This window comes from Panthera onca, chromosome C1 (genome assembly GCF_046562875.1).
Source record: "Panthera onca isolate mPanOnc1 chromosome C1, mPanOnc1 haplotype 2, whole genome shotgun sequence".
NCBI lineage: Eukaryota > Metazoa > Chordata > Mammalia > Carnivora > Felidae > Panthera > Panthera onca.
Window position 1 is genome coordinate 123,340,112 of NC_138346.1, and position 27,558 is coordinate 123,367,669.

A 27,558-nucleotide genomic window follows, 5' to 3' on the forward strand; every position below is an offset into this window, starting at 1 on the left:
CTATTTTAGCAAGCCTTCTAGGTAATTCTGATGCATGCTTGAGTTTGAGAACCACTGTTAAACAATTATTAAATAAGTATTATAAAGATAATTTATCACATAGAAATATAAATTAATATGTATAATTTGCCAATATAAAATGCTGTTCCCTAAGTTTGCTAATGTTGTTAAGGAAACAAGCCCAATGCATATAGAACAACAAGTTAATAAGTATATAATCAAGCGAAAAGTTCACACTTCTGGCCATAAGCACAGTAAAGAAGGGAAGTAGGAACGAAGTGATGTTTGAGCGTCTACCATGTGTTAGCTACTGGGGTTAGTCGTGACCTTTTATATGTATGATCTAATTAAGGAGTTCAGAGAAAGGATCACAGCAATAGTGAGGAGTCAGGACTCTTGTCCTGAAGAATAGGGTGCTTAAGCTGAACCCCGAAGGACTGGTTGAATGAAGGTAGGCAAGGCAAGGGAGCGATGCCACCAGCCAATCTGACAAAGGGGTCAGGCTTGAGTGCAGAGATCCCAGGCAGAGTGTGCTTGAGTAAGCTATTCTCATCTCTAGGAGTCTGTTTTCTCGTCCATACTATTGAGGTAATGGGGTTGTCAGGAGGATTAAAAGGAAATGTGTAAAGCGCCTGACCTCCTCTTCCTATGAGTCTAGTACATAGTAAGTGCTCAAAAAGCGTTGTTATTAGTGCAGACAGGAAGCATTCGATAAAAATTAGCTCTCTTTCCCGAGTCCTGTAATTTGGGGGAATAGCCTGTATGTTTGCCAAATGGCTTGCAGCTTGTCTTTGTTTTAGGATAACTACATGTTATCTTCTCAATTCGTACTCACGAATTTGGAGCGCTAGAACTCGGAGTGCTCGGAGAGCAGGAGTTTTTTGTTTGTTTGTTTTGTTTTTATGTCTTGTTCACAGCACCTCCAGTGCCTAGAACAGAACCCAGCACGCAGGAGCCACGCAGTGAATAGTCTGTAGAATGAATTCATGAATCTGCAGGTTAGAGGACGTGGTACAAATAACCTTTCCAGTTTGCACAGATAATCAATGATCGACTTTATCTGGACGACCGAGCCTATCTCTTCCTGCTCATTACCTGCCAATTTGTTCTCTCTTGGGCAGATTGAGCCCAGGACAGGGGCAGGGATGGGTGCGGGTGGTATGGGGTCTTCCTCTCTCCATGGGAGGGTGGGGACTGTGGGTCTCGGAGCAGCAGCAGTTACAAGAGGCCTTCCCAGGTCCTCTACATGCACAACCACAGGGAAACGGCCAGCTGAAACCAGTACATAATGATTTAGGGGAAAATCAGTATTTGGGATAAATTATCTAGATGTCTACCTTCACTGTAACTGAGGGAACCTGATTCCAGAAAAGCCCCACCCTAGTTTCTGAAGTTGTTTTTCCTGGTTAGAGGGGTTTGTGGGGAGGTTGGGGAATGGGCAGAGGGTGGGGGCCAGTTTTCCTGGAAGGCTGGGCTTTAACTGTGATATTCAAGTGTAATATTGCCACACACTGTTGGATGTTTGGGTGTCTGCCCCTATGAGATAGAAGGTCCCCCTCGGGGACTACACTCTCTTTCCTAGCAGGCCTTCAACAGAAGGCAGGCAAGGAGGTAGGGGTGGGTGTGTTCTGTGATCTGCAATTTGACAAATCAATTTGCAGCCTCCTCTGGCAGTTTGGTTTAAGTAAGCCTCCCCAGGCTGTGCTCCTGATTTTATAAACATTCAGCTATATCCTGCCAGAGCCAGCACAGCACTGCCTGGCCCAGGGCCGCTGACTGTATTCACCACTGAATTTTTAAAAACAGAAGTACAGCCTAGCCATGAACCCCACCAAATTCATGTCTGTTATCATGGTCGATGTCTAACATGGAACCCCTCCCAACATCTGTCATGTCTAAATTCGGACACTGTAATCAGATAGCACAGTATATTCCCATGCCTTTCACTGAAATCACCTTTATTTTTTTCTTCTGTTGCATAGCAATATAAACAAAACACCACAGTCCACCACACTGCATATGTTGGTTTCAAGAAAAACCTGGGCGCTGTTTATTCCTTGGTTTATTGTTGTACGCTCAGCGTTTTCCTATCATTGTGCTATACCGAGCAACTTGGTGTTAGCGACCGACAGGAAGCAGGACTGCTCATTGTTGAAAGTCACATGCCATATATGGCTTGTCTGAAGTTTCTCTCCTTTCCTTCTTACCACTATTCATGCAGCTTTGGGGTTTCAGTCGGTGATGTCTAGCAGGTGCTGTTGGGAAAGACTGTGTCCCGTGGGCTGGGGAGTAAAACATATTTGACCCTACTGAAGCTTACACAGGTTGCCTCCTCCACTTTGTCAAATTTAATTCAAACAGCGACTTCAGAGCTACCACCCGTTCAGAATACTGGTTTAGAAAAATACCTGAAGAAAGTATTCTTTGGAGTCCACCCAAAAGCTAGACCACTCCAGAAGGCAGACAGGAATTTCCTTGGCCTTCTGGTAGGATAGTCTTTGTTTCTGATTTCTGTCTAGGGGGGGAAGATAGCAGTGGAGGCCAGCCTCCCCTAACGTGGACAAGAGGGGCCTAGCGTTGCTGGAGGGGGCAAGGAGTCTATGACAGTGCCAGTGTGTGGAGGCTAGAGGTATAGTGCCAGTAGTCGGGTAGACCTCGGACAGGTCCAGGCAGTATGGCCATTCAAATCCAGGAACTCAAAGCCAGGAAGGTGGATACTGGCATCACACTGCCTGGGTTGTTCTTGCCTGTGTTATTTACTAACTAGGGGACCTTGGACAAGTTGTTCAACCTCTTTGAGCCTCAGTTTTCTCATCTATAAAATAGACATAATTGAGTACCAACATCCATCTGTGATTTTTGTGCAGATAAAATGAGTTACTATAGGCAAAATAGTAAGTATAGTACATGTGCATAGGTAACACTCAATAATGTAAGCTATTAGCAGCAGTCATATTTAAGCATTAGAAGTACAAGTAGAAACCAGAATCTAAGAGGTTCATAAAGGTAAAGAGAAGTGGCAGGTAAGTGGCCTAGGTCCAACCAACCAACTAAAAGGGCAAGAGTTTCATAGCTTCCGAAAGGCACGGAGTCCAAAGGACAGATGTCCTCTGCAGTTCCTCAGGAGACATATGCTGACGACCTACTGTGTGCCCGGCACCCTGCCAAGTGCTTGGGCATTCAAAAATGATTAAGACACGGTCCTTGACCTTGAGACGCTCATGCCTCTATGTTAGCGCTCCATTTTCCCTTTCACTGTGGCTTATTTCCTCTCTAGTGTCTTTGCTCCTCGAGGGCAGTGACTGTTTCTTGCTGGGATCCTCCTTTGTCTCTCCGCACCTAGAAGAGGTTCAGCGGTCACTGGCAAAGCTCTGGCCAACAGGACTACGTTCACTGATGGCAGCACAAGGGCTGCCTGTTTGTGCCCTGCTCTCCCTCTCTACTACCAAGGGGAAGGCTTTGAGAAGCGATGGGAAAGCCTTTGGTGATGGCCGCCCCTCTAACTTCAGTGTGTCTGTGAATCATTGGAAGATCTTGTCCAAATATCCACTTTGCTCAGTAGGTCTGCATCTCTAACAAGCCTCCCAGTGATGCTGATGCTGCTGGTCTAGGGAATACGCTTTGGTTTAGATGTGGCCTGAAGAGGTCAAAGACCTACTGGTGGCTCTCATTTCTGAACGGGGCAGAGAGTACCCTTTGTTTTGGCTTCCTTATGGCATTTCTCTTAAAAGACTTTTTTTTTTTTTTTCACATTAAGACTTGATGGTTTCTAGAATTACCCAGTGACCATGTGTCCATTGTTCACTTCATTTCACTGTGCAATTCTAGAACATGCATGCAATATCCTTATGTCTCCAACCATGTGTGACAAAAAAGAACATAACCTCCATCCCCTACGTTAATATTGACCATTAACATCACAACAGGGCTGTTCTCCTGAAGTAAGTGATGCTGTACTGACCACTGAGGCAAATCACGTCACGGTTGCTAAAGAATTCGGAGAAGGAATTGAGGAAGAAGCAGGTAAAATGAGAATATCCGATTGGCTGAGAGCATATCTTACAGATGAGTAAGGGTTACCTTGGCCGGCCTTTTTCATCCTTTTTGGATTTAATTGGACACGAAAATAATAATGCTAATTAACATTCATATGATGTTTTAGTTTACAAAATGCTTTCGCATGCCTTATCCCATTTGATCACAAATTGCAACGGGCCCATGACATAATGTAATTATCCCCATTTTACAGATGTGGAAGCCGAGAGTCAGGTCCAGTATATGAGAGGCAGGAGAGAGGTTGAGAACATGACTGATCAGTTTAAGACAGAGGAAAAGCAAGATGGGAATCGAGAAAGGGTATATATGTATCAAGAGACAGTTTTTAAACTTAATTTCAGAAGCAAAACCTTGAGGAAGAATAGTAAGCATTATATAAATGTAAGCTGTGTGCCGCTGCTTTCCTGAGCGCATTTTCTACATTAGCTCCTTAAATCCTCACTCCCATCTCCGAAATAGCAGCTATTGTTACCCCTAGTTTGCACAGGAGGAGACAGAGGTGCAGACACTTTAAGAGACTTGGCGGGGACTCTGAGCCAGCCAGCGACAGAGCTGGGTTTCCGTGTGTGGCCCCAGACTCTCTGGTGTCAACCACTCTAAGTCTGCAGACCAGCAGGAGAGAAGGTTGGAGCTGTGATGAATGTGTGCATTCCAATATGCTGACCGTGCTACTAATCATATGCGGCCACTCAGATTTAAATTAGTTAGTATTAAAAGAGACTTAATATTCAGCTCCCCAATCACAGTAGCCCCATGTCAAGTGCTTGATAACCATAGGGGGCTAGTGGCTACAATACTGGACAGCGCAGAGAGGGAATATCTATATTCACATCACTGGGAAAAGTTCTATTGGATAGCTCTAGCCTAAGTATAGTTATTCTTTCTCTCTAAACCATTTTTTCTGTTTATCTCTCATTAGGTCTTATAAAACTAAAGAGAGAGGGGAAGTATAGTTTTTAGAAAGGGGCACTGACGTCTGGAGTATCGGATGATTGAGAAAACTCAAGGGGATTCTAGCTATCCTGGAAAGAGCATAGAGCTAAAATAAAAGTGAGGGGAGACAGGTGGCAGAAGACTTAGTTATTGGTACTATGGGACTGGTGTTTCCTACCTTGAGTAGGATTCAGTTTTCAGTTTGACTGTATGCAGTAACTTTAGCACCTCTACCACCATAATGACACTAAGTGCCACTCCCACTCCCTCTCCTAAGTGTGAACCGTGAACTCATTTAACCTCTTAGGGAGGCACGGTTATTACCTCCACTTTGCAGATGAGGAAGCTGAGGGTTAGAGGGATCAGGTGTCTTGCTCAAGATCACAGACTAGTAAGTGACAGAGCCTGATTCCAATCTAGGATGCCTAGAACCTCCGCCTGTCGACACCTCAGCACTATATGGTGGATGTTTTTGTTATGATCCAGCCTGAGGGCATCACTATGCAGTCAGAATACTCAGAAGCGGTAAAATTTTCAAGAAGAATCGTTGGCAGTGTTCCCAAGTGCGTGCCAAGCCCCGTCCTCCCCATTGTAATGGTGGTTGGGAAAGAGTCAGCTTATAAACTGGGGCACGGAAGTTGGGCGAGGATGGCAAAGCCCCCTGTGGAGCAGGGCCTGGTGCCCTGAAAGTTGCTGTCACTCAGCCAGGAAGCCCATTTGCTCTCCCTGCACATGCTCGAATCTGTCCGGTCCCCTGTTAATGTCCCAGCGCTGTCTGCCTTCACGGCACAAATGGCTTCTGGCAAAATTGCTGTTAAGTAAAAGCTCTCTAGAACACCAAGCTGGACTTTCAGGATTTCTCCGGGATTCCATCCAAGCTAACTTTTTAATAAACCAAAGCTTTTAGGCTTGTTCCAGTCTGACCTGAGTTCTACCTGAAACATTTATTTCCTCCTGTTGTTTCTCTGTACCATCTAAAACTGGATGGAGAGCATTATCATTGATGGATATTTAAGAATCCTATGTATCTCAAGAATAATTCTTGAGATACCTTGAAAGATATTAGGCTCTAAAACAAATATTGCTTCATGCCCAGTCTTTGCTCATATAAAGCTTGATACAGATGAGATATCACAGTAGGCATTGGAGCCCTCAAGGTATATGTCTACTCAGAGGGCGAGCCTGGGATAAGAGCCAGCCAGGTGTTGTAAGGAGGAAGTCAGAGGATGTAGAAAAGGCCATTACTGTCCTCCTGGGAAGTCATCTGCTAGGTGAGCTAAGGCAGACAGCGGATTTCATTCACTTCAGTGACTTGGTGGGTTGGATGTTAGTTCTGTATTTGATCTTCCCTTGATGAAGCCATCTGCTCACTGGAATCATTAGCCAGCAGTCTGTGATATTTGTGTTGCTGTCAAAGACAACTATACGGCCATCACCTTTCTCCTAATCCTTCCTGATCCTTCCCCCCTCCTCCTTTGCCCTGTATCTCTTTAGAGACAAGGCGTTGTGTAGAACCACTGAGTAAATGCAACACACTTTCCAGCACCTGTCTTGTATCTGCTTTGGGGTGGAGGAAAGCTCCACCCCAGGTTAGTTTCCTTCTCCTGTCCCTGGGGTGACCCAGCACTTCCACACTGCCCCCCACGCAATGCCATGCCGGCTGAGCCACACAAGTTAACTTCCTAATGACCTAAACAAGCACAAGAAGGTGTGTTTGGCTCAAATCTATAACCCGGCATTCTTTCCAGAGAGGACATGCTCCTGATTCTGTCGCGATTTTGATTGCAGAACATTACCATCAGTGCAGAGAATTCAACATGGATTGGTTTTAAAATATATCCTTACCCAGAGGCAGTCTTTCGGGAATTTCTGAAGCACGAGCTTGTTCTAATGAAACCGTTATGAGAAAAATAATAGGGAAAATCAGAAACCCTGGTATCTAACCGGCACGTTTCCAAGCTAACATACACTGCTGCAGCCCTGCCTCCCCGTTACACCTCACCTGCTCCGGATGTCAGGGCAAAGGCAGCGAGCTTCCTCAGGTCTCCTGTGGCCTTTGGCTCTTGGGTTTCTTCTGACAGAATCCTCGATTTTGAGAAAGTGCTGTCTGCCTCCTTTCACTGAATAAGGGGATGAAAATCTTGGGAGCTGGCTTTCCTCCTTGAGAAAATTAGTGTCACCGTCCAGAGCAAATGTGCTTCTGACGTTTGCCTGCTGAAAGGATGAAACTCCATTACCCTTATGGTATCATAATGTGGTTTGCAATCACATCAAAACTGTGAGTGCTCATTACGTGATTCCATCCGGGATGAGAACTGCCCCCAAGCTTAAAAGCTTTTAATGGAAACTCTGGGGTTCAAGTGTCATTTCCAGCTTTGCGTGACTTCATCCCCAAGAAGAGATTTGCAGATGAGCTGGGTTGTGGGCGCACATGGTGTTCACCCTGGAGAAGCAAGAATCCAAAATTGCTTTTGTTCAGTCTTTCATTCGAGTCCTTGATTGCTGCTCTAATTGCATTCATATGTCCCTGCCTGTAAAAAGCGTGTGGAGACGTACCCTGTGTCCACGCATGAGGGAACAGCACACATCTGCACAGGCTTAGGAAACACGGAAGTGATAACTACCTGCGCTAGTTTTGGTTTGGTTTTCTGTGGGAAAGTGTTTTGCTGAGTATATTCAGCAGTGTGTTCACACAGTGCCTTCCAAGGTGTCTGCACAGCGTTTCCCAGGCTCAGATGTTTTTGAAAATAGTATTTTGCAAAGTATTCCCTTGGGGGGCAATCATTCCTGTCAGCCTATCTTAGTCAAGTCAGGTTGCCATAAAAAAAAAAAAATACCATAGATTGGCTTAAACAACAGAAATTTATTTCTCACAATTCTGGAGGCTTGGAAAGTCAAGATCAAGGTATTGGCCGATTGGGTTCTTGGTGAAAGCTTTCTTCCTGGAAATCAGATGGCTGCCTTCTCACTGTGTCCTCACATGGCAGAGAGAGAGAGAGAGAGACAGAGAGGGAGAGTGCGGGCTCTAGGGTCTCTTATAAGGGAATCCCATCATGGGGCTCTCACCGTCATGACCCCATCTAAACCTAATCATCCCTCAAAGGCCGCACCTCCAAATACCATCACACTGCGGGTAGGGCTTCAGCATATGAATCTGGGTGGTGGTGGAGGACACAGTTCAGTCCACAGCACAGCCTAAATGGTAACCTTGTGAAGGCCCTCCACTCTTGCACTTAACAGATGTCTGTTGGGAGCCTGCTCTACAAGGCTGAGGGGTAAATCAACATACACCCTGTCCCTACCCTCATGCAGCTCAGGCCTTAGTTTTTTTCAATGCCAGAAATATTTACAACGGATTATGTTTTTAATGTTTATTTATTTATTTTGAGAGAGACAGAGCGGGGACGGGCAGAGAGAGAGAGGGAGAGAGACAGAGAATCCCAAGCAGGCCCCGCATGTCAGCAGAGACCACACGCGAGGCTCGATCCCAAGACTGTGAGACCACTGACTTGAGCCAAAATCAAGAGTCAGGCACTTAACCAACTGAGCTACCCAGGCACCTCTGAATTCCAGAAATATTTAAATAGAAGTGGTTACGTGAGACATGAAGGAAAATACATACGCAGGCCAGCGTAGGTTTCCCAGAGGAAGTGACAAGAGAGCTGATAGCTGGGGGTGGGGATGGGGGGCAAGTTGGGGAGCTCAGGGGAGGGGGAGGGGAGGAGAGGGGAGGAGAGCTTTCTAAGCTAAAGAAACAGCAAAGGAGTAAGCGGAGGCCCTCAAGTGTGAGGAGGAATTGAAACTGTGTCTCCCATATAGGTGAAAAAATATGTACTGAGAACTTCCCCAAGTGAAGCTTTTTTTACCCAAATAGGGGGCTTTCTGCTGGGTTTAGTTATCAGGTAGCAGAGTAGCATGTATTTGCTTTTTATGATCAAGGTTTGGCTGGCCGCCTCTGGGTGTGGGTGTGGGTGCGGGTGGGAAGCTGGGCAGCCCTGGGCACCAGGGTCTGGGGAGTGATCTTTGCATTTTCGCATCTCAGCACAGCCCGCTTTCCAACTTAGTGCCTTCCAAAGAACCATGTTTGTGATCCATGAAATCTTTGTTTTCTTTAAGTGAAAAAAATATGTCCTCAAGATGGAACATTTCATCAGCAATCCTAGGAAAGTAGAAATAAATACAGCAAAATAAAATTGAAATCCTTTGACAAGTTCTGCTTTGTGCCAGATGATCTGTTTCTGACAGATAGCCATTCCTTAAAGGAAACTTTTTGCTCATCACTTTCTTAAATGCTTTCTGAGCAGGTCTGGAGACCTCTCCGCTGCTACTTCAGTTTTAGAGCACAAACTGCCTTCTCTAAAGACATATGCTTACAATTTGCAACTTTGTGTCCTGCAAATGCTCTGGAGTATGGTTAGATACTGAAACCACTTGCCTGTGAAGATGCATAATATAGTTATATCTGGTGACCCCCTATTTAATGACATGGATGTATATGTCACTGTTCCCTTCACTGTTACCTTTTTTCCCCTATTTGATTCCTGTCCTCTTTTTAAATGGTGGGCACACATTTGCCCTCAAAATTCTGTTTCATCACATTCTCTGAGTTCGTAATGCACAGTTGGTCCTCAGAAAAGAAATGTGACACAAAGGATAATGATATCTGGCATATTCTCGTGGGCTGGTTCTGTGATTGAATTCTTACCTGCAAGGTTTGTGTCTGTTGTGGACCACCCGGTGGGAACCAGCTTCTCCATGAGCCCCTGAGATCCTCCTGAGAAGGAACTGGGTCTTCCTTTCCTATGAATCTTTGGCTCCTGGCTCACAATAGATGTTCAATAAATGTTTAAGTGACCAACATCAAAGTCCCACTCATGCTGCTGTAGGAAAACATCCATTCCTAGAAAAAACAACAGCTCTAGTGAGAATTACTCCAGAGGCATGAGGATTGGTACGAGTCCTGGACTCAGGGGCAGCCCTCAGAAAAGTTCTTTAGTTAGGAGAGTGGATCCTCACCACTCAACTACATCCACTCTCTAGTGTCCCTGCTCCCTCCTTCAGCCATCGGGTCTTTATCTCTGGCTTCTCACTGTCTGGCACGAAGAAGCACTCATGCTCCTGATTGTTCCATCAAAATGAGTAGCTCCCGTCTCCCCTCCCCTCAAGGCCCTGCCATGGGCTTTCCAAGATGGCAGCAAACTAAGTAGAAGCCACGGGCCATGCATGGTCTGCCCCAATGTGCCTTTCCAGCCCCAGATTTCTCTCTCTGCCCAACACAGGTTCCAAGTAAGGAAGGAAAGCCTTACCCATGCTGTTCCCTCTGCCTGATATTTTCTCCCCCCTTCCAGTCCTCCCTGGCTCAGTGACTTGCAGCCCATTCTTCAAGGTGTAAATCAAAATGCCTTCTGCCGTACACCGGTTGTCATGCTTTGCTCTGCCCCCCAGGGCAGTGTGACGCTCTCCCATGAGCACACTTCCTGCATTACGTTGCATGTGTCCATTCATGGGATTATCTTCCATGTGAGACTGTGAGTCCTGTCTTTCAGCATTGATTTCCTAAAGCCTAGCACATCCCCAACTGGGACCGCAGTTGATTCCTTGAAAGATGGGAGGAAGGGGAAGGAGGTGAGGGCAGGGGCAAGAGAAGGAAAGGGCGGCCTCATTCCTTGTTTGTTCCAACACTGGCTGAGGTGCATGTTGTGGCTGAGATTAAAAGGAGAAGAAAGAGCGGAAAAACGGAGGGGTTTGGGCCTAGAAGGGGTTAAAATTTAAGCTTAGTGGGCCTGAAGTCTTCTCCCACATCACTTAGTGAGATGTCTCTTCCCGGGTTTGGGACACACAGAGCAAGGGGACTCACTGACACCTGCCTTGCTCTCTTTGCCCCTGGCTGCACTCGAGTTGGGGTGAAGTTTTTCAATTTAATTCAGTTTGTAGCATGAGTTAGATCAGTCAGAGTCCAGTGATCAGAGTATTACAAGAGCCTTACCGGAATGGTGAGTTTGAAAAAACCAAAGGGCTACGTGGTCTGTGTTGATGTCACTTTCCAAAGCAGCGATCACTGTTGTCACGAGCAACCTCAGGCCTGACTGGTCCTCACCCACGTATTCCTGACATAGCCAGTGGCTATGTGCTGGGAGGATTCCCTCCACACAGTGATGACATTCAGTTAAGCCACAGTTTCCTTGACCCGGGAGGAAACCCGTGTGGTTTGGGGTTGGGGGCGTGGATGAGCAAGCCCAGATTTTTTTCTCCTTGCCCCGTGGCTTTAAATTGCAACTTCTCTTTTAATTTTCCATTATGCAGTGAATACATGTGTGCCAGAAGTGGACAAATGTGTTCCGTCTGGGAGGGTGATCCCAGACAGCAATAAATTAAAGTCTGTGTACAGACATGCCAAAAATGTGGCCGCGTGGTGGGGTGTCCCTGGGACCAGTCACCTCCTCCACAGTCTGCTTGGTGGCTGCAGGCCTTTGGCCTGACGCCTCTGTCAACAGATTTTGCTTTGTATTTGGAAACTGTCTTTCCATCAAGTCGCCGCAGAGGCAAGATGGGAGGGTTGCCTGTGAGGCTTTGCTGGGCACGTCTGTCCCAGGCAGCCTCGGGGAGCTTCTAGGACAGTGTCCTCCCAAGGGCATCATTCTCTTTCCTACACCAGAACAGCAATGACCTCAAAGCTGGTTCCCTCCCAAACTAAAGCACGGCCCAAGAAAAGCCTCCCCGCTCTTTCAGGGTTGAGCAGATAAACTACCCTATAATGCTTTAAAAAAAAAAAAAAAAGAAAGAAAAGAAACAACATTTTTAAGTTTACGAGAGTAATACATGCTTAATGCACACAACTTAGACGGTAGAGTGGGAAAAAAAAAAGCCACCCATAATCCCACCTTCAAAGATACATACTGTGACTGTTTTAGCATGACTTCTTTCAATATTTTTCCATGCCATGCTACCCTTTTAAACATGCAAAACCCCTTTTAAAGCTGTCAGACTCCGGGGTGGCTCAGTCAGTTAAGCGTCCGACTTCAGCTCAGGTCATGATCTCTTGGTCTTGGGAGTTGGAGCCCCACATCGGGCTCTGTGCTGACAGCTCAGAGCCTGGAGCCTGCTTGGGATCTTATGTCTCCCTCTGTCTCTGCCCCTCCCCTGCTCACGGTCTGTCTTTCTCCATCTTCCAAAAATGAATAAATGCTATAAAAAAATAAATAAAAAAATAAAAAGCTGGCAGACTCCAGCTCCCTTAGCTGTCCCTCACATTATCCAATTAGTGCTTTCCCCTAAGTACTGGAAACTTTTACTTATTCCACATGAGAGAGTCCAGCTGGTGGAGTGCTAGAGCCTCTGACTCCCCATGCTCTTCTGAAGAAGCCGGCCACAGAGGGAAGTGGCCTGGAGACAAGGGAAGGACAAAGTCCTTACATAAGTCCAGCCAGAGAGCCCTAAACGGGAGCACCAGGTCCTTCAGCAGCAGTCCTGCGAATGGAGGGATGCTGCATCCAAAGGGCTCTGGTCTGACCCTGACTTTGATGCCCTTTTCCTTCGGAAAACCTCTACCGCCCTGACCACATCCTGTCCTGTTGCTAGCATGTGTGTGTGCTCTTCCCTGTCGGGCCAGAAGCAGCCTCTGAACTGCTCATGTGATGATGGGCTCGGGCACCCCCGCACCAACGAGAGGGGTTGGCCGACCCAGGAGGCGATCTTGACATCTGCTTGCTTCCCCACGAGCCTCGAGCCCAGCAGGTGCACAGCGAGTATCTGTTGATTGACTGATAGGACACAATTCGAGATGGGTGTTTGTGGCAGGAGTTGTGACAGTCCTGCGACGGGAGGAAAGACTCCCAGCGTTGATGCGGAGCCTCACAGAAGCCCTCAGAGTGGCCGAGAGGAAGCAGGCAATGAGTCTACCAGCCGCTGCCTGCGCCAGCCACACGGCCTCTCCATGAGCCGCACAGTACACAGACCGTGCTTTTTCAGAAAATTATTTTTTCCTTTCTCACTTTCCATGGAAACTCAAAATAGCAACCAAAAAGAAAAAAAAAAAAAAACCAAAACAAAACAAAACAAAAAAACAGCTGAGCTCCCTCTCTGCCTGCAAAACCATCCCCAGGCCGTACTGTGATCATAGAGGCCCTGGTGGAGACAGGGTTCTAGATCCCTCTAAAAGACCTTTCTAACTGGGCACTGCACACTCATGAGGTGAAAGTGGGTTCTGAGGTGGTGTGCTTTCTTCCAGTTGAGAAAAGTGGGTTTCTTCCAGGTCTTAGAGCTCAGCTTGCTGTTGTGGTGACGGTCCCCTTTCACTGTGATGTCGGTGAGGAGGTGCGGACTGCCCAGCAAGGGACGATGTGGCAGAGGGTAGATGCCTTCCAGGGGGACTTTTATTGGAACATTCTTTTTGAGATGCCTCCCAGGCTGTGCTGTTATGCCCAGTCACCGCAGGGCAGCCTGGCAGAATGGGGAAAACTCTGGGCTTGGAATCAGGAAATCCCAGTTCTGGTATCACATCAGGTACCTGAGAGGCTTTGAGCACATTGTTTCACCTTCCCTAGGAAACGTGAAGGGCGGACAGGCTGGTTTCTGAAGGGATACCCTCATCCAGCCTCAGCACTCTGTGCCCCCAGCCCACTCCCAGACTATGTGTACACCATCCCTTTCCATTCCCTGAAAAACCAGGTTGTTTCCCTTTCAGCTGGCAGGGTCGGCCGTCATCGGTTTTGGACTATGGTTTCGGTTTGGAGGCACCATGAAGGACTTCTCATCAGAGGACAAGTCCCCGGAGTATTTCTACATGGGTGAGTGACCCCAGCTTGCTTCTCTAAGCTTTACCAGAGCTGCCCCGGAGGCTTAGGGCAGAACCCGCACCTGGACTTATGGAGGGGAAGTGAGGACGCAAAACCTGACCCCTGTAGACTCCACCTGGCCCCGAGGGTGCAGGGGCCATGTGGCCATGGCAGGCGAGGACCCTGCACCCCTACCCTGCCTGTTCCTCACATGGATCAAGAAAGACCAGTGTGGGAGGACCAGGACCGACCTACTGTGCTTCTCTCAGCCACATCTCATTTCCAAAGAGTTAGAAGGTTGCCTCTTGCCCTCCGAATGAGGTGGGTGTGCCACAAAATCGGTCATCCTCTTGTCCGTCTGGGCTGATGGGGTCTCTGCCGAGTCAGGTTTTTTTGTGTGTGATCTGCTATTTTAAATTGTCGTGAGAGAGACACAATTCCAAGTGAGGAGACATCTCAAAGTTTGGAGGTGCTCAGTCCATCCCTAACTAGGGCCTGCAGAAGGCAGGGCTCCCTACCCAGGGAAGAGGCTGCCTCCCCCACCCAGCTGGAGGAAAGGGATGAGGGCTGCGAGGGCAGCCTGCAGTTCTGAGACAGTGTGGTCAGTAATAGGGGCTGAGCATTTCCCCGGGTTTAGTCCCTCTGATCTCCTCCTCGTCCTCTTCTGCGAATGTCCTCACTCTCCAGCCGCGTGCACCCAGACTCTAGACTTCAAAAAGCTCCAGACCGTTGTCGCTGCAGGTCATAGCTCCGTGTGACTGGCCATTTCACGGTCTGTAGCAGCCACACGGTCTGCGTCAGTTGCTGGGGGAGAAGCAGGGCCCTGTGCAAGTCCTTTGCTCCCAGCACGGAGAAGAGCAACGTCCACTGCCGGGCCGGGGGGACTGAGCACCCAGGCTCATTCCACACCAGGAAGGGCCACCCACAGCTGTGTCACCTCCTGTTCCTGGCACCTTTCGCACACTGCCTCCTCCTGCAGAGAGCAGCCAGATCGGCGAGGATACTTCCAGGAGCAAGTAACAAGAAAACCTACTACAAGATGGGTAACTGTAAGGACACTCCACATTCATCAAATCTTAGATGCAGTCTTTTGTAAAACACAAAATTATTTTAAGTTCCACCTCGAGGTGGGAAAGAAGAAATGCTGCCAATTCAGCCATGACCGCCCCTAAAATATGCATGCTAATTTTAGAAACATTAAAGTGTAAATATGTAAAATGTATATCGAAATTGATGAAACGTGGGGAGGGAAGAGTGGCAGTGGGGAGTCTCGTCTCCAGAGCTAGTTCTGGGTCCAGCAAAGTCATCAAGGAGCCAGGGTTTTTCCGTCTTTCCACCGGCAGTCCTTGGGATAACCTCAGACACCTCCCCTCGGGTTTAAAAGACAGCCGTTGTGGCTCCACGTCTCATGTCCTCATACGGCAACCTCCGAAAGAGAGAAAAAAAGAAGTTTCACCTCGCGTGGCCCCTTTTAGGGATGAATACCACCTTTGTCAGAAGACCCCCAGCAGACCTCTCCTCGCAGCTTATTGGCCAGGACTGTACCGTGTGTTCCAGCCGAAGCCAATCATGGCCGAGAAGAGAACTACTGTGACTGGCTCTCTGACTAATGGGGAGGCACCCTGGGCTTGGGAAGGGGCCCAGGCTCCCCGGAGGGCCTCTGACCCTTGGACAAAGTCAGAGTTTTGTGCCAAGGACGGAGGGGAGGAATCTGCCATCATGCTTAGCACCGAAATGCTCTTTTCCACTCACGTGGTTTCCAGGGAGTGCACACCCTTCCGTCCAGAGCCAGCACGCACATTTAACATATTTCTCCTTGAGGAACTCCTGGCTCTGAAAACCTCGTCTCCATCCCAGGGCAGGCCCCAGTGCCCCAAGACAAAGCTCGGCCTGTCCTTGTCCTGCGCCACCTCCCCGGGGATGCCCAGAAACAGTCAGGGGAGGGGAGCAGAAGGAATGAATCTCCCTGCCCCCCCCAACCCCCATATGCTGCTGGTAGTCCAGGACCTGCTTATTTCATACTTGTTCCCCACGATGTCTGACTCAGTTCAGCATAGTCACACCTCAGCACCCGCTGGATTAGCCAGCATGGTTTGATCCTGTTGTCCTGGGATTCTTGCCTCTCAGACATGTGCAGTAATAAACAGCAGACAACAATCACAAGCAAACTTAAGTGCTAACGAGTGGCACAAGCATAACCACTGAATTAGGAAGTAGAAGGGGCGCCTGGCTGGCTCAGTCGGGGGAGCATGCAACCCTTGATCTCGGGGTCATGGGTTCAAACCCCATATTGGGCATAGAGCCTACTAAAAAAAAGACGAAAAAAAGAGAAAAGATTGTGTGGGAACAGTGGTGGTGTATGTGCCTGTGACTTTAGCAGTCACATGAAACCAGCGTCACAGATTTAGGAGACACTTCTAAGAGCCACCTGGCCGACCCAGTCAGAAGAACATGCTACTCTTGACCTCAGGCTCATGAGTGTGTGCTCCACGTTGGGCCTAGAGCTTACCTTAAAAAAGGAGGAGAAGAAGAAGTGAGAGAAAGCACTAGGGGCCGGCAGGACAGTCTCAAGTGGAGGGGGGCTTGAACGAGGCCTTGGAAGACAGGTGGGTTTCAGACAGACTGACTGAGTTGGGGAGAGCCTTACTCATGACTCGGAATTAGCACTGGCAAACATAAGGCAAGCAGTTACCTATTATTTCCCTCTCCTGGGGAAGTGATGGCTAATTGTTCAGGCTGCTCTCTTACCACAGTCTTCCTAACCCAGCCCCTCCAACCAACTATAGCTGATGCCCAGGGTCAACAATATTTTCTCTCCCTACTCTGAAGCCAGTAGTTACCTGATGGCGTAACAAGACATCCGTCCCAATAAAACAGCGGAAATCTTTTGCTCCTGAAATCCAGGCACGCAGTGGTTCAGGGTTATTAACATTCAGTCTGTCTTCTCTTCACATGCTGTTGGCTTCGCACTGGCACCCTATTTATCCCCTCTTCCTCGGGAGGGACTCTCAAGACTTTCCATCAAAAGCTGCATTTCTGCCTTCAGGTGGAACCTGGGGGGAGCCCGCCCTTTGCTAGAACCAAAACATGGGAAACATCAACCAGTTCACTTACAGGCAGACCTTCTCCTTCAAGGTGTTTGGCAATAAGTAACTGCCTAATGCCCAGCCACCTACCCACCTCCTCACCAAGTTTGAGGTTGACAGATGTAAATCTCTATAATGCAGTTTCTGAGCTTGAACTGGAAATTTTCAGCATCAGTGAAGAAAACCCATTTTAAAAGGTCATGAAGGCCTGGGTTATGTGAAACACATGTAAGAAAAGCTGTCTCCCTTTCAATGATGATAAGCGTCTGGCTATCTAGTGATCTCTTCCTGGCTGTTTTAATTTGGGGATTTCATCAACTGTGGGTTTATGCAAACATAGGTATTCATTCAAGCAGGGGTGCCTCTATTCTTTCCATTTTTTTAGAGGTTTCTCCATTTGGGAAAAAAAATATAACCTATTCATGGATGCATCACCCAGCATCTACAGTCGTGGGCACTGGAGTCACACAAAAAAGGATGAGAACGCTGTACTTTCTCCCATGTATCTTTGCAATCTATTCGAAAAGACTCACGGAGTTAACAACTCAAATTCTAGTGGAAACTAGCACGTAAATGCCAGCTAAGTGGTATTTGCAGTGGGTGAATCAGGGGTCATTCTAAACTGGTGAGGCAAGGATCTGATGTAGGTTTGAAAGACCAGACTGTAATCAGTAAGTGGAAGCAAAATGAGGACGGTGAAGGTTGTAGGGCAAGACTGCACAAGGCATGTCCACAGGACAGTGACCAGTGAACCCAGGCTGGGCAGAGAACTCTGGTTGGAGTGTAACAGGTTGGGGCAAGGTGGGAAATAGGACTCGAAGGGCCAGGGAGGGGGCGCCTGGGTCACTCGGTGGGTTAAGCATCTGACTCTTGATTTCAGCTCAGGTTATGTTCTCATGGTCTGTGAGATCGAGCCCCACAATGGGCTCTGCACTGACAGTGAGGAGCCTTTTTGGGATTCTCTCTCTGCCCCTCCCCTGCTCATGCGCTTGCTCTCTCTCTCTCCCCCTCAAAATAAATAAATAAACGTTAAACAAACAAACAAAAGAAGAAGTGCCAGAGAGGGAGGAGGACAATCACAAAGGACCCTGAATGTCAAAACTTGTTAATTTGGTAAGCAGTAGAGGAATAATTCAGGGTTTGGGGGAGGCATGATCAGCGCTGCGTTTATTTTTAAGTTTATTTATCTTGAGAGAGAGAGAGAGAGAGCACAAGCAGGGGAGGCGCAGAGAGGGAGGGAGAGAATCCCAAGCAGACTCCATGCGCAGAGCCCAGCACGGGTCTCAAACCCATGAACTGTAAGATAATGCCCTGAGCCGAGATCAAGAGCTGGACGCTCCACCAACTGAGCCACCCAGGTACCCTGGCAGTTCATTTTAAAGAGATTATTCTGGCAGCGGCAGAATGAGAGGGGAGATAGCCCATGCTAGGTTATTGACATAGGCAGACATAGGGCATAACCCTTGGGGGTTGTCAATAGTAGGGACTGTGAAGAAAGAGACAGGCAGATAAGAAATGTTATTAAACGTTATTATTAAACATTATTAAAGTCAGGAATAGAAAGAATCAAAATGACAAAAGATATCCGTGATAGAAGAGTCAAGCCTAGAAGTAATAATTAATGATTTTCAGTGGAAACTTGAGTTGCAGAAGGAAGGGATCCTGCTCAGAGAGAGGGGGAGGGATGTGGACCTGAGGTGAAAGCCAGTCTCGGGAGCAGCCTGTGTATGTTGCCCCAGAAACAAAGTGCTGATAGCAATTTCACAGGTGTACATTTGGGGCCAACAGAAGAGAACCTTTCTAATGATTTTGTAAACCAAGGAAGCTGAGCAGATTTCCACAGATAGAAGTGAGCTTTCCTCTACATCAGTATTTAACCACGAACGTGGCAAAAATCATAATGGAGTGATTATCAATTCGGGAGATTTCCTGTGCTGAGTAAGAGGGTGAAGAGGCTCCATACAGACATTCCTGATCCTATTTTTGAAACAAAAGCAAAATGAACTGCTCAAGATGCAAGAAATGTCATATCTTTATGGACGTATCTGTCAGGACCCTTTTCAAATCCACTCACAGAAACTTGACTCCCACTGTCTTGAGCAAAACAGAAATTTCTTGACTCACAAAACTGAAAAGTCCAGGATCAGTACTCATCTCGGGGGTGCAGGTGGTGCGGTCGGAGCCCAGCCTGTACCCATCTCTTAGCCCTGCTCCCCTTTGGCTCCATTCTTGGGCGGGTTCCCATTAGATGTGACAACATGGCTGCTCCCAGCTCCAGGTGCCATCTCCCGAGCAACACTGGCAACGGAGGTACATACTTCTTTCATTCCAGCAGCACTAACCAAAGTCCTGAGCCTCATTCTTACTGGCAATCTTGGGTCCAGTGCTTGTTCCCACACCAGTTACTGGAATGGGCTTTTTGGCCGAGGCCTGGGCTTCATGCCTGCCTTAGAGGTTGAGGTGAGGCAGACCACAGGGTCTGAGTGGAGAAGGTTTGTGTCTCTCACGGAGAGAGGAGGAAGTGAATTCAGGTTAGGGAAAACAACAGGCTATAAACCGGGCCTGAGGTCCATCTTGTGTGTTTTTAGTGGCCTGGGGCATGGATGTGGGTCTGCCCACCCTTAGTTCTTCCTCAGCCACACTTCCCTTCCCTGTGTCTTCCCTTGAGTGGCTGGTGAAACGCTCACGGTCAGTGCTTGAAGTTCAGCGAAATGTGTTATCAAGAAACTAGAAACCAGTGGGTAGAGCAGCGGGGGTTGGCAGTCAGCCATAGTTTTCCAGCTCTTTGTGATGGGGCCCAGCCCACAACCCAGGTCTCCTTGTTTGTTTCCCCAAGCTGCCTCTCTGGTTAGAGGCAACAATAAAAAGTCCTGTGAAGTCAGAGATCTTTTCTTCACTTTAAATATTCCTTCTAAGTGAAGCAATATAACCCACGTTTATAGAAGGCGATACTTCCTTCCTCAATAAATAATTTTCCAAATCGGAAAGATACCTGCTCTCTGGCAATCAAATGAGGAGAAAAATACACCCAGACACCATTTATGGACTTGCATAGCAAACAGTGTGAGGTAATAGGACTTTAAAAAAGAAGCAGGCCCAGCTTTTGGAAAATCTCACTTCATGTCACAGGGTACCAGTCACTAATCTGTGTGTTTTCTTTGCAGAGTAAGTTCCAGAGCAATCAGCCCACCAAACTCTTATCACCCCTTTGTTAAAGAGCGTCGGTGAATGGGCTTGGCACATTCAAGTGGTTCTGAAAGAAACAGGGCCTCACAGCCTAGAGTCCGTCCCCTCTGAGAGGGACCTCGGGAGGACACGTGGTCTAGCTGCCTGCTTCTGGGCAAATGACCGCCATGCTTTGTAGGAGAACTTCCTCCATCTTTGGGGGGATGCTTTCCTGTCTGGGATCCTTAGTTCTTTCTCCTTGTGATGGAAAGAGGCTCCCTTCCTGTGATGAAGATCTACCCTGATGTGAGCTGGGGGCAGGGTGGAAAGAATCCAGCCGCAAGCCCTGGGGGGAGCTGGCGCTGAAGGCAGGGCGTGAGGGTGGTCAGACTGTCTCCTGCCGCCCCTTCTCCAGGTCCTCTGAGTCCAGGCCGGAGTCTGGAGGCTGACGCAGGAAGTCTGTGTCCCCTGAGTGCTAACATGGACAAAGGAGAGCCTGGCAAGAGAGGCTTGGGTGGCTTGGGGCTTCCTGCACTCTCTCCACTGTAGTCTCTCTCAGTGAGCTCCAAGGGGAAGCTCTCCCACTCCCGTGTCTTCCAAACTCTACCCATCTGCCCCTCTGACTTCCTGTCAGTCTGTCTCTAGGGCTGCCTCGTAGAGGGGCAGATACCGCAGGGGGCTTCTTGGGGGGCAGGGAGGCCTCCCCTAAGCCCTTGGAAGCCTGGACAGATGGCATGTGCTGGAGAGCCTGAAGTCGTGTCCCGTGAGCAGAGGACGTTGGCAGGTTTTCTCCACGAAGGGGCTGCCCACACAAACAGCAGTCCTTTGGCCCTTCGGGGTCACAGGCTGACTGCCTACAGCTGTGTCTTCCTGTTGAATTCAGAGTCCGGGAGCCTGGCTCCGATTGCGGGCTGGACGCAGTGCTGAACACTGAGGAGCCGGCCTGCCTTTTCTCAAAACTCTGACTCACCCCGCTAATATTTTTTTTTTCACTTCTTGGTTTTCAGTTGGACATGACGGTCATAGTGGCTGCAGAAGAGATGTGCCATAGCTCACGTTGTTGAGAAAATTTCCCCGAAGCCTTTTTTACAAGTTAGATTGTTATCCATACTGCAGATGACAAAACTGAGGACTAAGGGGAGGTACCTAAAGCTCAGTTGACAGGCCTGGGTCTCTGGCTCCCAGCCCTGTATTTTCAGAGGGAAACCCAGACATCATCCACTAGAGACTCCTCAAGCCCTTCTCTCAAGGAAGAAGAAAGAACCCTCCTGACATTTATAAGTTACAAAGTTAACAGACTTCCAGCAGTGAGCCTTTGTTATCCTGCATTCCTACCGGAATTGCCCTGTAGGAGTTGCGGGGGGGGGGGGGGGGGGGGGGGGGGGGGCCTTTGGAATAGACTCCCTAGTTCAGTTCCAGTTTTGCACCGTCCATGAGCTGTGCAGTCGCAGGGAAGTGACTTAAACGGTCTGTGTCTCCCATTCCCCAGCTGTGAAATGGGAGTACCAGCACCACAGACGTCATAGCATGAGATGATTTAACACGTGAGCGTGCTGACACACAGTACCTGTCGTGTAGCTTTGTTGTTTTGTGTAGGTAGGTTATCGTATTCCTCAATCAAGGAAGGAGCCGGCCCACAGCCCATGGGATGCATGATTCCATGGGACGAAAAGAGAAGGAAAGAGAGAGAAAGGAATGGTTTAGGTGCCGGTAGTCAGTGAGAGAAGAGTTGACAGCATTGAGGCTTGTCAGACGGCAGGTTCCCGAGATGATGCCTGTCAAGGTCACAGTGCAGAGTCCGCACAGAGCAGGCTGAGGTTCCAGGAAGTGGCATCTGTTACTCTAGCCCTGAATGACTCCATGACTAATACATGTTACGCTACTTAGAGCACGACTCGATAACCGATAGCTGTTGTTATTTAGATAGAACCCGAGTCTTTACTGTCCCCATAAGCCAACTCCCATCCAATATTCCAGACAACAAATGGTCATTAGCCGAGTGTGTAAAACCATCTGCTGCCAGAAAGCCACTATAATTGATGACCACGCCACTCTCCAGTCCCTAAAAGGGAAAGCCGTTTTGAAATGAGTTGATGCCGACAAGGCTTTTTGGAGGTTGCTGTCTCCTTTCCCTGTTAACTAAATGGTGCTTCTGGCTTAAAAAGAAGAATCTGGAATGCAAGAAACGAGCGATGGAATCGTCAGGGATTTGGTGATAGTGCGTCACGTGAAGATCACTTGCATCACAAGGCCCAGCTATTAATGATAAAAATGCGTTTTCAAGGTGTTTACTCTTTTTTTTTTTTTCAAATCGAGGGAAATAGGACTTGGAAGGCATAGGGGATTTTAAGAAATCGGTAATACACTTGTCACACCAGCCGCCTGAGAGGGAAAGGATTCTACAGAAACCATCTTGGAATTCAAATGTGACTGTCAATTAATGTATTCATTCAACAGCTATTTTTTTAATGTTTGTTTTTTGAGAGGGAGAGAAAAAGAGACCAGGCATGAGCAGAGGAGGGGCAGAGGGAGAGGGAGACACAGAATCCGAAGCAGGCTCCAGGCTCCGAGCTGTCAGCACAGAGCCTGATGCGGGGCTCGAACTCACAAACTTTGAGATCGTGACCTGAGCCAAAGTTGGATGCTCAACCCACTGAGCCACCCAGGTGGCCAACAGCTATTTTTTGAGGGCCAGATCAGAAAAAGGATAAGATGTCCTTGGAAGCCACAGGTGGCCTTATGGTGTGCAGTTTTACAACCAGACTGGGAACTGCTTTCCAGAGGCCTAAGGAATTCGTCTGATTTTCCCTTAAGCTCCAACAAGCAGTGCTCATTTGGCACTGGGCTGAGTCACGTGGCCTACGCATACACAAACTGAGGTTTGCTGGGGAGAGGCCTCTGACTTTGGAGCTGCCGGGTCAGTTCCAGGGTGTTTTTGCTCTGAGCTCTAGACTCTGACAGCCTAAGAATGGACTACTATACCAATCAGCAGATTTTCTTGGCGAGCTCGTACTATTTCAGAAGGGAGAGGATTGTTGCCCGTGGAACCGAGTGAGCCTGTTTGCAGTGGGGAACAACTGTGTCCTCCTCAGGCCCCTGTGCCTCTGTCCACTGCACCCCCGCTTCCTCAGGAGCACCCCTCTTTCCTATATCCCAGACTCTCAGGAACCCTTTCTCAGAGTGTGCAGCCATGCACACATTTGCCCGACCTTGAGAGAGCCCACCCTGCGGCAGCTTCATGGAGGTTGGTTGAGATATATTCCTAGCGTGTATCTCTAAGCAAAGATGGGCGATGGCAGACAGCCAGTCCAGAACTTCAGATTTGATATGTTCTTTCTTTATCCCCTCATCCAACAAACACTGATCAAGAATCCCGCCTTGTGTCGGCGTGGTCTAGATAGGGTGAATAAGGGTTGTTTGTGGACTTAAAATCTACAGAAGACAGACAAATAGGACAGCCTGCAAAAGCACAAAATGGAAAAGAGCTGGCCGGGTCAGATCACGATAAACTCCCCTGTGGCCAGAGCATGGGCTAGATAAGGATCAAGGTGAGCCCAGTCCCTAGGCTGTTACTGTAAGCGGAACCTGTAGAGTAGATCTTGTAGCAGTGGGAGACCATGACTGTTAAAAAAATTTTCTAATGTTTATTTATGTTTTGAGAGAGAGAGCTCAAGGGGGGCGGGGGTGGAGAGAGAGGGACAGAGGATCTAAAGCAGACTCTGTGCTGACAGCAGACCTGGGGCTCGAACCCACGAACTTCGAGATCATGACCTGAGCCCAAGTAGGATGTCCAGCCGACAGAACCACCCAGGTGCCCCTGGAGTGAACATTTTAAATGGGAAATCAATATATTAAGGTAGCCCAACCATGAGATCTTCTGTGAGGGAACTGAGTACGGTGTTGCTGCCTTCCTGCAGCAGTAGGGTGGGGATCAGGTCTCCAGTCCCGGGTGTCCCGCCTGGAGCGACCTTGCCTCTCTGACCCCCGTCAGCAAAACAGAAATAGAACACTCGCCTTACCTTACGGGCTTGTTTGAGAGACCAGTAAGATGATGAAAGTGAAAGAGCTTTGAAAAATAAAATTTTTAAAGCAATAAAGTGTGTAGGCAGTGGAGCCAACAACAGTATTGTCTTTAACATGGTGTCGTTTCTCATTCCCACGTCCGTTCCACACTAAGTCAATTCTTTTAGCGAAAAGGGAAGGGGAGGGAGTGGCAGATCTGGCGTAGCAGGAAGTAAATAAATAACCTGCCACAGGACCGCAGCACGGCAGGGCTTCCCCATCCCAGGGGCCCCAAGAAGAGCTGGGGTGCTACAGGAAGCGGAGCTGCCTGGGTGTCACCCTGTCTGTGTCAGGGACCAGACAGATCTGCCCACAAACAACCGTCAGCACTGAGAGGGGCCCCCCGGAGGCACCCGGCTCAGGCTTTCCCCGCTGAGGTGGGACACCGGCTGGCTCCCACCCTTTCGGTGACTGGGAGTGGTTTCCAGGTGACTCAGATGGATAAAATGCAAAAAAATAAAATAGGGACAATTAGCATTACTCTAAGCAAGTCAAGTGCCAGGCCCCCACATTGTGTTCTGACTTATCTCCGGATCAGAAAAGGAAATAAGAAAGGGCTTGGCTTTATTTGTCTCCGAACAAGAACATTTCTGTCCTTTTCTTTCTCTGTGAGAACAGTGGTTCCTGTGGCTTGACTTCAGGACTAAGTGGGATTAGCGCCAGCAATGAGGCTGCTGGTATTACCGACGAGACAGGGCAGGGTAGGCTAACCATGATGAGCTAGCTTTAGAGGCACATGGGTATTTTTATCCCAGCTCTATCTTCTTGAGCAAATCGTTTAACCATTTGGGGACTAGTTTCGCTAGAAAATGGATATAATGGTACCTGCCTCAGGAAGATAAAATTATAAATCTGTGCCAGGTGCTTAAAACAGTGCCTGGAAAAAATAAGCCCTTAATAAATGTAGCTACTATGGTATTAGGAATAGTATTTGGTGTGTATTAGCCTGTCACCTCCTCTCATTGGCTATTTTCTTGGAACATTGCCACCTCCCATGTGTCCAGTGTTCGTGGTGATGCCCTCTACAGTTGGTGATTCTCAACCAAACTTGACTGCCTTATTCCTGTGTCTTCCTGCCCCTCTTGGTAACCAAAGACCCCCTGTTCTGCCCCACCCTGTCCCTGCTTCCCCATCTGTGCCTGGGCAGACCATCAGCCCTTTTCCCTTCCAGGCACTTTGTCCTTGCAGCCTCTCCTGTGATGGAGACAGCCATTAATTCCAGAGTGCCGTGACGGCCCAAGGGTCTCCTGGAAAGGCGTGGGTTTGTGTCCCAGCTCCAGCACTGACTCCTGACCACCCCTGGACTCACTGCACTACTTTCCCACAAATTATAGTGATACCCACTTTCCAGGGAAGGTAGAAATCTGAAAGGTAAAGTGCCCGGCATGTAGGAGGCACCTGGAGGGGATTAAGAGCATGAGCCGTGGAATTTGGACTAGTCATTGCCGCTCAAGTGACAGTGAGTAGGTCCCTTCACCTCTGTAGGTATCAGCTTTCTCTGTCCACTGGGGATAATCGTACCCCCTACCTCCCAGGACCCTGGTGCGGGTTCTGTCAGGTGCACACTCAGCAAGCATTCAGCAAGTGCTCCCCATTATACTGTCAGCAGCCATGCTCTGCTCTGCAGGGACACCTGGCACAGCAGGGGAGCAAGCGGGCTAGGTGCTCAGTGTCCCCTCTGACCTCTTCCCTGCAGGACTGTATGTACTGGTTGGAGCAGGGGCCCTGATGATGGCCGTGGGCTTCTTCGGGTGCTGCGGAGCCATGCGGGAGTCGCAGTGTGTGCTCGGATCTGTAAGTGGGGCATGTGGGAGGGGACTGGTCTGAAGGGCACTGGAGATCGGGCCTCCAGTGCCAGCTCCTCGGGCCCACTGAGACCTTGGCACTCGCTCCCTCTCCCTGAGTCTCCATTTTCTCCATCTCTTGCTTAAGAATAATATTATCTTTGTCCCTGCCTCATATGGAAAATATGAAAAAAAAATGAGGTCATTAGTGTGAAGATGTTTTGGAAGGAAAGGTGCCTAATAATTGTAGGGGGTAATTATGATTGTTCTTTCAAAAGTACTTCCCAGTGAGGCAGCTAAGGTTCCTATAGCCAGGGAAGGGCTGTTATCTACAAGAAAAGAATTGCTGTTTGAGATCAATAAGTTAGCCAAACATCTCTCTCGTGGATTATTTTAACAAGCAGCCTCTGTCAAAAAGAAAAAAAAAAAAAAAAAAAAAAGAACGAATTTCAGTTACTGCTATACACATCCAATGCCAGAGCGACCTAAGAGAAACAGGGAGAAGGAAGAGGGGTCAGAAGAGAGAAGGATTTCGTATTTCTCCATGAGGGGTCAGAAACAGCAATTTCAGAGGGCAGTCTCTCCTTACTCGTTGCAATCTTTGATTTTTAAACCGTGCCTGCTGCTTCTGATCTCTTGCTGTGTAAAATCTCTTAACTTATTTCCTCAGTCCTGCATTCTGCCTGTCTTTCCCCTGTTGCTGAGCATCTCTCTCATTTATCTCTTAACATAGAGCCGACCCAAGAGACCGGAACAGAAATCTGTCCGGGAGGCCACCCCTCACCACCACCCCCACTCCCCAGAGAAGCCCTCACAGGCCCCAGGCCCCACCAGTTGCTCCCTATCTCCTGGCCTTGTTTTAGATCTTCGTAGTATCACTTTTGTTCAAGAATTCGTTCAGCGCATAGGTGTCAGGCACTGTTCTGAATGGTGGAATTTCTTTATCAGTGTCTGAAATTATCCAACTCACCTTTTTTTAGTGCTTTACTCCTTTATCATATTTACCCTTTTCCAAGATGAGGCCAATGATCGCAGAGACGTTGGGATCTTACCTTATTCACCAATGAATACTCAGTGCCAAGGACAGTGCCTGGTGCAGAGTAGATGCTCAATAAACAATCACTGAATGAATCAATGAGCAAATGAACGCATAAACAAGCTCCAGGGGAAGGGGGGACAAATACTTCCTACTAGATCAATTCGAACTAATAATCTTGCCTCATGTTTTCCAAATGGAACTAGAATTAAAGAGGCCGAATACATTGAAAAGGTATTGAGTTAATGAAGTGAATGTTTTCTCTCCTCTATAGTTCTTCACCTGCCTACTGGTGATCTTTGCTGCTGAAGTAACCACTGGAGTATTTGCTTTTATAGGCAAGGGTGTAGTAAGTAGAAATTACATGCAATTTCTTTTTACGATGGTTAAAGGGTCTCTTTATGGCAAAGGATATGAGAATATTACACCCACAATGGTATTACAAAACTAAATAACCCCCACGTTTATCATTGGCGCAGAATGTCTTAACCTGGAAATATCGTGCAGACCTATGCAGGTGTATACACATATGTGCACACATTTTTCTGAGGAGATAGTTCATAGCTTTCATTAGATTTATGAAAGGGGCTATGATTTTTTAAAGGATATTTATCTTAAGATTATCCTATTTGTAATGGGGAAAGGGGATAAATTGCATTCAT

General features: G+C 48.1%; 1 protein-coding gene and 1 long non-coding RNA gene across 6 annotated transcripts in view; one reads left to right on the top strand and one right to left on the bottom strand.

Annotated features, from left to right (window-relative positions):
• Positions 1-27,558, top strand: part of TSPAN2 (tetraspanin 2) — a 58,585-nt gene that overhangs the window by 2,761 nt on the left and 28,266 nt on the right. For 2 of the 3 annotated variants that reach the window (XM_081796406.1, XM_060621664.3), the window contains exons 2-4: positions 13,673-13,775; positions 25,773-25,870; positions 27,171-27,245. In XM_081796406.1, the coding sequence (XP_081652532.1) occupies positions 13,727-13,775; positions 25,773-25,870; positions 27,171-27,245 (222 nt within the window). In that variant the 5' untranslated portion in view covers positions 13,673-13,726. The remainder of the gene's footprint in view (positions 1-13,672; positions 13,776-25,772; positions 25,871-27,170; positions 27,246-27,558) is intronic. The other variant, XM_060621665.3, reaches the window with a different exon arrangement.
• Positions 1,780-17,047, bottom strand: LOC144617209 (uncharacterized). Of its 3 annotated transcripts, XR_014138089.1 has the most exons (5): positions 14,015-17,047; positions 9,695-9,889; positions 6,992-7,203; positions 6,835-6,876; positions 1,780-3,339 (listed from the first exon to the last, which is right to left on the bottom strand). It is a non-coding gene; the product is annotated as an uncharacterized LOC144617209 (long non-coding RNA). The 3 variants fall into 3 exon arrangements; XR_014138090.1 differs by lacking the exon at positions 6,835-6,876; XR_014138088.1 differs by having other exon boundaries at positions 6,835-7,203.